The sequence below is a fragment of the Coenobita brevimanus genome, chromosome 14, assembly GCF_032717465.1.
Source record: "Coenobita brevimanus isolate Jiangsu-jjx chromosome 14, ASM3271746v2, whole genome shotgun sequence".
Lineage (NCBI taxonomy): Eukaryota > Metazoa > Arthropoda > Malacostraca > Decapoda > Coenobitidae > Coenobita > Coenobita brevimanus.
Window position 1 is genome coordinate 39,275,335 of NC_136967.1, and position 12,950 is coordinate 39,288,284.

Below are 12,950 nucleotides of genomic sequence, written 5' to 3' on the forward strand. Positions count from 1 at the left end.
CAGCACTGGGTGTAAATGACCCAGAACTCCAAGCTTCCCCCTGACGGTCATCACCTGGGGAAATGCTTTGCTGTGTATGTGTGTGGCGCACACGACCCCGAGACAAACGACTACCTCTCGGCCGCCCACCACTACCTCGCCTAGGCCCACGCTGCCCTCATCTTGGTGGTGGGGAGGGAGATGGTGATGGTGATTGTGTTGACGATAGCTGGGTGGATGAAGATTCAGGTGATCCTGGTGATGGAGATGATTGTGGTGATTGTTGTGATGCAGATGGTTGTGGTGGTGATGGTTGTGGTGAAGATGGTTCTGGTGGTGGTGGTGGTGGTGATGGTTGTGGTGAAGATGGTTGTGGTGGTGGTGGTGCTGATGATGATGATGCTTGCTTATATTAGGGGGAATGAAGTCTGAAGGGGACAGTGATGTTCCAGATTTAGCTGGAGAAGATGATATGGAAATATCTTGGATGGGTGGTGAGAGTGTAGGGTGACTGTGGGGGGAAAGAGTTCAGTGTTTGTGGTGAGGGGGTGGATGATAAGTGGCGATAATGCGGCTCAGTCTCCAGGGTCGGGATGCTTTCATTGGTGGCAGGCATGACACCAGTGGTGGCAAGAATAGTGGCCGTGAAGGCAGTGGTGTCGGGGTATATACGAATGATGACAGGGATGGTGGTGGTCTCTGGGAAGGTGATAGATGTCGTCTGAGTGATTGCAGTAGGAGTGGAAGTAGCACCAGTTGTGGCAGTGGTGAAAGGACTAGTGGTGGCAGTGGTGAAAGGAATTGTGGTAGTGTTGGTGCTACTGCCACTCTCTACAGTGGTTATCACAGTAGCCTTGACTGCGGGTTTGCCCTTATCACCCGTAGAGTCAGATTTCACCTTCGCTTTCACCCTTGCTTTCCTGCTCCTCACTTTCTTCTCAGCATGTTCATTTTTCTTTTCACTTTCACTGGTTTCTTCACTCTCACTTCCACTGGATAAGTAGTTCATATATTCTGCCACTGACAGGCTCTTGCGAGACATTTTTCTGGTTTGGACAGCAAGAGAACGGTAAAGTCGGTTTGAAATTTTCAAGTCTGGCTTCCTCTGAAAATATGTAAGAAATACTTATAAACATTCTTCACAAGCACATTGCACTATATACAACACAATATCACTATACACACGTTAGCTATGGATGGTGCAGTAGTAGCCAAACGTGGGTTTAAATGCCTGGCCGCGCACTTACACACCCTCCCAGCCTGCCTGACGAGACAATACTGAGCTAAATATGGACCGCCTACCCTTCTGATAAGGTCCCGGCTGTTGCTATACATTTACCCTAGACCTGGCTACCCATAGCTTTGACTCAACCAAATTTAATGCAAATCCATCCACAGGAAAAGTTTCTACGACCATTTATAGAGAAGTTGCGTCATGTTGCATCATCGGTTACTCTTTGCATTACAAGGATTATGACTTGCATTGCGTCATCTTGTGCGAGAGGGGTAATGTGAGTATACTGTATGTGGCTGGGGAATGGGGAGAAGGAGGAATGTGAGAAGAGGAAGAAATCAGTAGGATGGAAGTTGTGGAAACAATGAAGAGGGTCAAAATGGGGAAAGACCTGGGAATTCATGAAGTGTGTGGTGAAACTCCGACGCATGGGGGACAGAGTGTAGTTGAATGGATGTGGAGGATGTGCAGGTGGCCTGGGAGGAAGGTAAAGTGGTGGAAATAGGTATCAATATTCCCCTGAACAAAGGAAAAGGGGAAAAAGAGGTGTGTTGTAATCATAAGGGCATTTGCCTTCTTAATGTAATAGGAAAAGTATATAGTATGATACGTATTGACGGAGTTAAGGAAGTAACGAAGGAATTAGTTGGAGAAGAACATGGAGGTTTTAGGAGTGGAAGAGGTTGTGTAGATCAGATATTCATTCTTAGATCTTTTGTGGAAAAGTTTCTAGAGAAGGAAAAGAAGCTGTATGCGGCCTTCATGGATTTGGAGAAAGCATATGACCGGGTGGATAGACAAGGAATGTGAAAAGTCATAGGAATATATGGAGTAAATGGGAAGCTGTTGATTTCCATGAAGAGTCTGTGTGAGGGTGCTAGGGCTGCAGTGCATGTGGGCAGTTAACTGAGTGCCTTTTTCTGTCTGAAGGTTGGACTGAAACAGGGGTGTGTCATGTCTCCATGGTTGTTTAGTCTGTATATACATGGGGTTATAAAAGAGATACAAAGTAGGGCAGTGGATGGTGGAGTGTCCCTATTGAGAGAGGGCAATGTTTGAAAACTCCTTATACTGTTGTCTGCAGATGATACTGTGTTGTTAAGTGAATATGAAGGGGAGCTGCAAGGTTTGGTGAATGAGTTTGGGAGAGTGTGTAAGAAACGGAATCTAGGGAAGAGTACAATTATGGCCTTCGAGAGATATTAAGTCACTGAATGTATAGTGAGGCTGGATGATGAGGAAATGGAAAATGTGAATGCATTTAAGAACTAGGGTAGTGTGATGAGCAAGGATTGAAGTGTAGAGGGTGAAATGCTTGAAAGGGTACAGCAGGGACGAAAGGTTGCTGGTTCTTTCAAAGGAGTTTAAAGAGACAGAGAATTGAGCACGGAAGTAAAAAAGTTGTTGCATGACAGTACTGTGATACCAACTCTAACGTATGGAAGTGAGGCTTGGACCTTGTTGGAGGGACACAAATCAAGAGTGAGAGCAGTGGAAGTGAGTTACTTGAGAGGAGCATATGAAGTCATATAGAGAGACAGACTGGCAAATAAGGAAGTGAAGGAGGGTTGTTGTATGGATATGGATGTGATAGATAGTGTAAGGAGAAATACACTGAGATGGTTTGGCCATATGGAGAATATGGATAGCAAGAGACTGACGAGGAAAGTGTATGTCAGTGAAGTGGAGAGGGGAGAGAGGGAGGGGGAGGCCAGGGATGAGATGGAGGGTGTAATGGACAGGTATATGAGAGAGGAGGGTATGAGCTGGGAGCAGGGCAGTGAAATAGTGGGGGTCTGGGCGACATGGAGGGATTTATTTGTGGCCACTCCTTACGGGATTAAGGCGTCTGGCAATATATATATATATATATATATATATATATATATATATATATATATATATATATATATATATATTCTCATCTCATCTCATCAGCCGTTTGAGTGTCCACTGCAGGACCGGCCTATCCCGACCGAAGTGGGGACGATATAGCCCATGTATCTCTACCAAGTGGCTTAGGCTGTCTGGTAGAGATTGTATGTAGGGTGAGAAGCACTTGTAGGTGTAATTGTAGTGTTGGAGTGGCTTTGGATGTGTGTGTAGTCTGTGAACCAAGTGCAATCGGTCCATGCAAGCCAACTGAGTGCAAGCATACCTTATAGTTTGCGACAATCGTTCAACCTCAGCACTCCTTATGTCTGCCAAAGCAGTACGTGGCCAGAAGAATGCTCCCAATGTTTATTACCCTGGTGGGGCGCGAACCCTCGTTCTTCAGTGTACAAAAACACACAGTTTACCACTGTACCAAAGAGGCTCCTTATATATATATATATATATATATATATATATATATATATATATATATATATATATATATATATATATATTTTATAATATATGTATATATATATATATATATATTATATTATATATATTTTTTCCTTCCTATGTTCTGTTATTCTGTAGCACCAGTCGAGCAGGGCAGTTCTACCAAAGTGGATGGAAAGCTAATGACAGGGAGAGCTGGAGCTCCCGTTTCATTAGCCCTCAGGACTAAAGTAAGACTCGCCTAAGTTTGCGGCTGTGGTGTGGCCCGCACCTGTGTACAATGGTGCCACGTTTCCCCAACTTGCGATGTGAAACGGAAGCTATTTATGTACAAGGCATCACAAATTCGATAAATTCAGATGAATAGAACTTACACTTGTGTATTTTGATGGATGAATCAACAGTAATCTTATTATGCATAAAATATTTATACAGTAACACAGAAACATGGCATACATATTGTACAGTGTTGCTAAAAGAAATTGTAGTTACTTTTAATGGTTTTTAGCGTAGTTTTAGGGTGGGTAATAATATCACAGTTATGGATATAAGATAATGAGCCTGAAAAAAGAAGAAATATGCCAGTATCCAAAGTAAAAGAAATAATTCATGTAATTCTTGTGAGTGGCAACACTTTCACACCCAGTCCGGCCTAAGGTACCCCTCCGTAGACCCAAGCATAGCTTGTACAGGTGTTGCTAGGGAAAAATGCTCACATTTACTGGCTTTTACCGTAATTTTAAGGGCGAGGAATAATCACATTTATAATCATAGGCTAATATGTAGGACAAAATAGTAGGCATATGCCAATACCGAAGTAAAAAAAAAAACATTATTCACTCGCGAGCGGCACCCAGTCGGTGGCCTTGACAGCATAGCTTCCTGGTGGTGACCTCATGTCACTTTCTTTATGTCCTCTGCACAGAGAGCATGGCAGCTCAATCAGCCCATTCCTCGCCTCTACACAGCCAGGCTAAAGAAATTGTCTTCAATGTAAGGCAGTATTTTCAGGAGGAGAGGGAGAAGGGAGTAGTTCTTCATGGCCTATCAAAGGTCGTCTCTCGTACAGCTGCAGCAACGAAGATTAGCGAGAGATCAGTTGAAAAAATCTCTAATGATGCAAGAGAGAATGAGGAGATTCAATGTCTCAAGTTTAAGTCCCCCAAGAAAAGGAAACGTGTAGCACCAATGACCGATTTCTTTGATAACTTTATTGAAGGCGTGCTACGAAGAACAGTTCTGAGTTTTTATATAGAGGAAGGAAATCTCAACACTTGAAAAAATTTATGCAGAAATTAAGATCAATCTTTCGTATCCTGGCAGCCGTGAGACATTAAGAAGAGTTCTGAAGAAAATCGGTTTTCGTTATTCAAATGTTGATGGAAGGAGATTCCTAATGGAAAGAGATGATATAACTTATGCACGGTGCATTTTCTTGAAAGAAATGAAGGAGCTTAGAAGTTCAGGCCAAACCATTGTCTACTTAGATGAGACATGGATCAATCAGAATTACTCTGTGTCCAAATGCTGGGTAGACAGCAATGCAAACAAGGCCATGGGAGTGAAGGTGCCCACAGGGAAGGGTTCCTGCTTGATTTTGCTGCACGCAGGAACCAAAGATGGATTTGTTCCTGGAGCAACCCTTGTTTTCCAAGCAAAGAATGTAGGAGACTATCACGAACAGATGAATGCGGACACCTTTGAAAAGTGGTTTAAGAATCAACTGTTACCCAACATTCCATCATGTTCTGTTATAGTGATGGATAATGCATCCTATCACTCCAGAAAAATAAATAAACCACCAACTACTGCAACCAAGAAAGCGGAGATCCGAGAATGGCTGGAGAAGAAGGGTGTTACAGTGCCAGACGGTCTCCTCAAAACGCAACTCCTGCACCTTGTGACTCGCCACATCGCAGCTGCCGATACAAACTATGTAATCGATAAGACGGCCTCAGAACATGGACATAGGGTTGTACGCCTACCCCCTTACCACTGCCCATATAACCCAATCGAGCTAATCTGGGCACAGGTTAAAGGCTACGTGTCAAAGAGAAATACGTTCAGAATTGCAGATCTGAAGCCACTCGTCCATGAGTCACTCAATAACGTCACGGCAGACAACTGGAAGAATGCTATGAGGCACGCAGAAAAACTGCAAGAGGATGATGAAAAGAGAGATGTGGTGATTGACCATTACATCGATTCTTTCACTATCACTCTCACATCTTGTGATGAGGATACATCATAACTCTTCTATCCTCTTTTTCGCACTTTTCTTCCTCATGTTTCTCTTCCTTCCTTTTCTTCTGTTTTTCTGCCTTCTGTGAGAGATAGAGGAATAGGCCTATTGGGGACACCTCTTAAAAAAAAGCGCGCCAAGACAAATACCTCAAGGGTGGTGTGGAAATGATGTCAAATTTACAATATAAACAATATTTTGTAAAAGAAAATATCCAAAATGTCTCTTGCAATAAAAGAGAGAGAGAGAGAGAGAGACAGAGAGAGGGGCAGGAGAGGGGCATGCATTGAATGCATTGTCGGCATCACTAAATATAACAAAACCTAATTAACAAATGAAAGCACAATTATAAATAACTTATAAAAGAATCAAAAGTACTCAGGGTGGCTCACATTTCCCGCCAGGAGAGAGAGAGAGAGAGAGAGAGAGAGAGAGAGAGAGAGAGACAGAGCGGTATAGAAAACGTGGCAACACTGTACACAGGTGCGGGCCACACCACAGCCGTAAACTACGCGAGTCCTACTATAGTTCTCGACCATCCCCCTTTGCTGAACTTTTTCAGTGTCTCAGTAACTCAGAGAGTAGGCCAGCATGCTCTTCAATACAAATTTCTCTATCAATACAAAACTACATGCACAGTACACACTACACTTCCTTTTCCAAAATTTAAAAAAAGTAATTATGACGTCGAAATACATAGCCTTGGAGTCCCCAGGGAGGGGGACCATAAATGCCCCCACCTTTCGCCCCTCTCTTGATGACGACTCAAGCTGCCTGGAACCACTGTCTGACTCGCTTCTTCTTCATTTCTGCAACATTCGTGGCCTTTCCTCCAACTTTCACTCTGTTGAGCACCACCTCCTCTCCTCTAAACCTCACCTTCTTTTCCTAACTGAGACTCAGCTTCTGAGACAACTGACAGCAAACCCTTTTCTGTATCGTCTTACTTTCTCTATACTCATTTCAAAACCAAAGATGGCTGTTGTGTATGTATACAAAACGACTTATCTTGCTCTCATGTTCCTGAACTCGATTCTTCTGAATTCTATACACTCTGGCTTCGGCTTCCCTGTCATTCTCTGACTAAATATATCTGTGCTGTTTACTTATCCCCTAATTCTACTGACTATCAAAAATTCTTTGACTATCTTACTTCTACGATGGAACACATTCTATCCATTTCTCCTTTCTCTGAAATCTCCATTCTAGGAGATTTCAATGTTCACCACCACCTTTGGCTCTCCTCTCCTTTCACTGATCCACCTGGTGAACAAGCCTACACCTTTTCTATCCTTAATGACCTCGAGCAGCTTGTACAGGACCCTACCCATATCCCTGACCACCTTGGAGAGAGTTCCAACATACTAGAGCTCTTCCTTACAACTAATCCTACTGCTTACAGTGTTATTTTTTTCTCTCCATTGGGCTCCTTCGATCACATCCTTATCAGCTTAACCTGTCCTATCGCTCCGGTACGGCCTGTGGACCCTCCAAAGAAACGTCGTCTGTGGCACTTTGGAGCTGCAGATTGGGATGCCCTCAGACAGTACTTCTGTGATTTTTCTTAGAATGAGTATTGCTTCCATGGCCGGGAGTCATCTGAGTGTGCCATGCGCATTATGGAGGTTATTCTCTCGGGCATGGAAGCATACATTGGTTTCTCATATCCTTTGACTAATGCAAGAAAGCCTTTGTTTAATCATGTTTGTTCTAATGCTGTCCGCAACAAAGGTGCTGGAGCCAACCCACTGAATCACATCTTTTGTACGTTTCTGCCCGGAATCGTCCTAAGTCTGTTCTTCGCCCTGCTAAAAATAATTTCATCCGTACTAAATGCTCTCAATTCTCAAACTCGAATTCTTCCCGCTCCTTTTGGCATCTTGCCAAAAACCTTTCTAACAACTTTACCTCATCATCTTTCCCTCTTCTTTTCTACTCTGATGGCTCTGTAGCTATTTCTTCTACTGATAAAGCAGATATTTTTGTTCAGACTTTCTCTTCCAATTCCACCTTAGACGATTCCGGTGCTGTTCCTCCATCACTTCCCCTCTCTGACTTGCTCATGGCTGATGTTAAAATTTCGTCAGCTGATGTATTTTCTGCTATCATTGGCCTTAATACTAACAAGGCATATGGTCCTGATGGAGTTCCTCCTGTTGTTCTCAAGAACTGTGCTTCTGTGCTTACACCCTGCCTAGGCAAACTCTTTCACCTTTGTCTGTCAACTTGTACCTTTCCCTCTTGGTGGAAGTTTGCTCTCATTCAGCCAGTCCCAAAGAAGGGTGACCATTCCCAGCCCTCTAACTGTCGTCCAATGGCTTTAATATCCTGTATCTCAAAAGTTTCGAGTCAGTTCTTAATAGAAAAATTGTAAAGCATCTTTCCTATTGCAACCCTCTTTCTAATTGTCAGTATGGGTTCCGTCAAGGACGCTCCACTGTCAATCTTCTCACCTACCTTTCAGACTCCTGGTCATCCTCCTTTCGGGACTTTGGCAAAAGCTTTGCCATTGCACTTGACATCTCAAAGGCTTTTGATCGAGTCTGGCATTAATCTTCAATTTCCAAACTGCCCTCTTACTGTTTCTATCCTTCTATCTGTGCCTTCATCTATCTTCCTTTTATTTGTTGTTCTATAGCCGCTGTTGTAGACGGCCATCATTCTTCTCCTAGATCTATCACCAGTGGTATTCCTCAGGCTCTGTCCTATCACCAACTCTCTTCCTTTTATTCATCAATGACCTTCTAAGCTGAACATTTAACCCTATCCACTCATACGCTGATGGCTCCACCCTTCACCTTTCCATTCAGTTCTTGCAACGCCCACCTCAGCAGTTACTTCAATAAACAAGGGATGAGGGTATGGCACACCTAATGTTTGACTTGGCTCGTATCTCTGGCTGGGGTAAAAATAATCTGGTTGTTTTTAATGCATCAAAGACTCAGTTCTTACACCTATCAACCTGACAAAATTTTCCACAGGTATACCCACTAATGTTTAATAATATTCAGCTTATTCCTGCATCATCCTTGAACATGCTTGGGGTTTCATATACTCGGGACTTATCTTGGAATGATCATATTACATCCCTTGTAAAATCTGCTTCCAAGAGATTGGGTGTGCTAAGCCGACTCTGTTCCCTCTTTACCCCTGCACAGTTGTTGACTCTATACACGGGTTTTATCCGCCCCTGTGTTGAGTACAACTCTCATGTGTGGGAAGGCTCCCCACATACAGCTCTTCTCAATAGGGTGAAGTCAAAGGCTTTTCATCTCATTAACTCTCCTCCTCTTACCGACTCTCTTCAACCTCTGTCTCTTCGCTGCACTGTTGCATCTTTATCTCTTTTCTGTCGCTACTTCAATGGTCACTGCTCCTCTCAACTGTCTGCATGCATTCCTCCACCTTTACGACAGGCGAGTAGCACCCATCTAGCAACAAACTCTCATCCCTTTTCTGTCCATCTCTCAAATACAAGAGTTAAGCGTTACTCCCAGTCTTTCATTTATGCAACATGTCAACTCTGGAACTGTCTCCTTCTGTCTGTATTTCCTGCTTCCTATGATCTCCTGTCTTTCAAATGCAGTGTGTCCAGGCTTCTCGAAATGATCGGATCTTGAATTTGGCTCTCTCTTGTATTTTGTTTTTCCCTTGGAAGAAACAGTTTGCGGGCTCATGGCCTTTTGTTCCTTCTTCCTCGCATTAAAAAAAAATATATATATATATATATATATATATATATATATATATATATAAAATATATATATATATATATATATATATATATATATATATATATATATATATATATATATATATATATATATATATATATATATATATATATATATATATATATATATATATATATATATATATATATATATATATATATATATATATATATATATATATATATATATATATATATATATCCCTTTACAGTATCCTTTTTCATCACGGAATGAATACTCATCACTGGTTTGTATATAACCACATTTAAGTAGTTATATGGTGGCAATCCATACACTTAAATATATATAACATGAAGAATGGAATGAATTTTCCTCTGGTCCTCAGGAGAATATATGTGCCTTCAAGTTGCTGCCGCCTCGCTGTCAAATCACGGATGTGTGTGGTCGTACCTTTGACCCGCCTTCTTTTCCTTTATCACACATTGTGTTCTTTCATATCAGCTTCTGTTACCAAGCATAACGTTCATCAGTGAATGTTGGGCAAGCAACACAATTAATTCTTGATTCAAGCCTTTTTGAAACTAATTACCCACGTATTAATCTGGGACACAGGATAATTTGTTCTACAATAGTTATTGTGTATGTTCGTGTTCTATACCACATACATATTTTTTCACAGAAAAAAATACACAGAATGCACGTAGCTGGTACTTGCATTAGTATTATTTCAATATCTTTATTCCACTCATTTTCAATGTTATTTTGCCCGAAAAAATGCGATATGCGACGGTGCTCTTCACGTTTCTTTTAGCGGTCCTAGATAGGAAACTGAGTGACTACGTTCGTGACCCGGTTAAGACAACAGTCTTGACCACGTGAGATCCAGCTAAAGCATCGCACCGTTTATGATGCAACTCGCGTTTCATTTTTCTACTTCCTTACTTAGTTTTGACTAACGAAAATTTGACACAAAAACGAATAAAGCATGAACAGAACTTGAATCATTTCCTAGCCTTTTGAAGTCGTTAATTTGAGTTGTCAAAAATGAATTGGGAATCGAGAATTTAATTATTTTTCTCTCCCATCGGTCAACTCTCTCCTTCCATCCTCCTCTCACTCTCTCAACATTTGCGTGCAGATGTTCGGTATTAAGAAGTTATGTGGGTAAAAATATGTGAATTCTTATTTCATTTCCTGACTTGCTTGCTTGTCCCATATATTAGGGAAGAAATCAGTATGTACTTTGACAAAATATCAACACCTGACAGGCTCTCTCTCTCTCTCTCTCTCTCTCTCTCTCTCAGAAAGTGTGGGGGGCTGGATACCGCCTAGCCATTGGTTGCTGGGTCAGGTCGCGTGTCTTTCAGCTTTTTTTTTTTCTTTTTAGGTCTCGTACCTTTATATTGAGCCTTGGTGGGAATTCGACAATGTAACGAGTAAAGACTGCTTATTACAGTAAATTAACAAAGTAGATGTACAATGTTTATGAGAAAAATTTATTGAAGTAAAAGTAAAACATTCACAATTCAAAATGCATAAAAAATACATAGTTCTCATAATGTTACTCTAAGTAAAGTAACGAAGTAATTCTACTTCATTACTAGCCACCTGCTCTTGATGCATATCCAAGGCCATTTGCTAAATATCCAGAGGCGTGAGCAATCCAAAACCACACCAGGTGGGTGCATGTGAGAATACGGGTTGTCGGGGGTCAAGTTGAGAAAAACGAACCGTTTACTTTTCTTAATTCAAACTATGTGTAAAGTAGCATTAAAGGAATAATGTGCATTTCATAGCTAATGTGTTAATCACACACTCTATTTATACTGCATGTCGTTCGAAACACAGAGACATCATTTTGCACTGCAATGGAGTAATGAAAAAAAAATCTTTATAAACTGAATTTGCTGGTGCAGCATTCCCTCGCCTCAGCACACACTCTCACATTCGCGTCCTGTGTGGTTGTGGCTTTACATCGCTGGGATCACATATTTAAAAAGAAAATGAAATTCACTGTTTTTAAAAAGCAAACCACTTTTCGCTTCTCAAATACCTGCTCTTATTCTTATTCAATAAAAATAATGGCCTGCGGAGTGGAAATAAGAAATATACACAGATTCCTGACGCTTATGTCCTAAACTTTAAGGTATTTCATACCTGCAGCGAGTGGCTTCTGAGTTTTTACTGGAATATATGAAGGGTAAAGGGTACTGGGATTAGTGCAGTTTGTCAGTGATTCCCCTTGGATATCCCATAACTTCAACCTATCCAGTAATATCCCTCAAGAGTGCAGTATCCCTGGGCTAAGCTACTAAATGCAAACTCTGAAGAGCAGGGTAATCTGTTGCGCTCGTCCAAGTGGCATTAGATAAACACTAAACTCCAACCACTCTATGGCAGTAGATCCTTGAGGGTAACATCTGGTTCGAACGCCAAAATTCAGTAGATCACCAGCCATCGGACAAATCGTATCAGGGCATTTGGGCAAAGACGCTACATTGGTACACGGCAAAAAAGACCACCTTTGATCGCCCATGTAGACAAAAGTAGGCTTTTCAAATGCGAAAGAAGTACAGTACTTCTAACATTGAATTCTACAGATGATTAAATTGGCAGGTCCTTTTTTTAGCTCAAACTGACAGATAATATATGGACCGGTGTGTAAAAACTTATAAGGATACAAAGAAGCGAGGTTGTGATTACCGCAAAAACATTGCTGCTTTGCTGACTGGAGATGAGTTAATGAAAGAGGGTAAAAAGAAGAATAGATTTGTCTTTCTTTACTACTCTCATGGGGACCATTTTCTTGATCTGGTGTAATTTAGGCATCTTATTCATGAATAATCGACATTGTACTTGCATACTCATCTACTCTAGCCCTCCTATGACCCCCCTCTCTTTATTTGTCTGTCAATATATCTACATCTACAAATTATCTATTTCCCGTTCTATTCAGCCCTCGGTCATTCTATCTCCCCTAACTTCACTCCCTCTGTTTTGTCTGTCCCCTCTCTCTCTCTCAAGACCGCCTTTGTTCTTTGTCTTTTCACCGCCTTTGTTGCTTTCTCACAACCGTCTTCATACCCTCTTCCTTCTCTGTCTTTGTTCCTTCTGTCTTCTCCATCATCACTCCTTTTCTCTAAACTCTTCCTTTTTTTCCAAAAATTTACATTAACAGACCATTTTTCTTTTAACTCTTAACCGCTGGCTGATGTGTATGGACATCACGATTCAGGACGCGGAGCACTGCCGACTGACTTCATATACTGGACTCACCTACCCACTACCCTTTGAACTCGAGACCATTTTCTATGATACCTACTGGGTAGATAGGATCCCCAGGTACCCTGCGGTTGCGCCGCTGCGCGGTTGAGTCTGTACACGGCAGTGGTAGCATGAGGAGCTGTGTCTTCTTCCTCGTCATCACCCGATTCCCTCGCACCGCATGAAGGGCCGATAGCCTCATCGA

General features: G+C 41.7%; 1 protein-coding gene across 1 annotated transcript; it reads left to right on the forward strand.

Annotated features, from left to right (window-relative positions):
- Positions 1-547: 547 nt before the first annotated feature.
- On the forward strand, positions 548-11,701 carry LOC145390369 (uncharacterized). Its single transcript, XM_080265317.1, has 5 exons — positions 548-643; positions 4,470-4,537; positions 4,868-5,686; positions 11,132-11,159; positions 11,645-11,701. The coding sequence occupies exons 1-5, from the start codon at positions 548-550 to the stop codon at positions 11,699-11,701; spliced, it is 1,068 nt and encodes a 355-aa protein (XP_080121443.1).
- Positions 11,702-12,950: the final 1,249 nt, after the last annotated feature.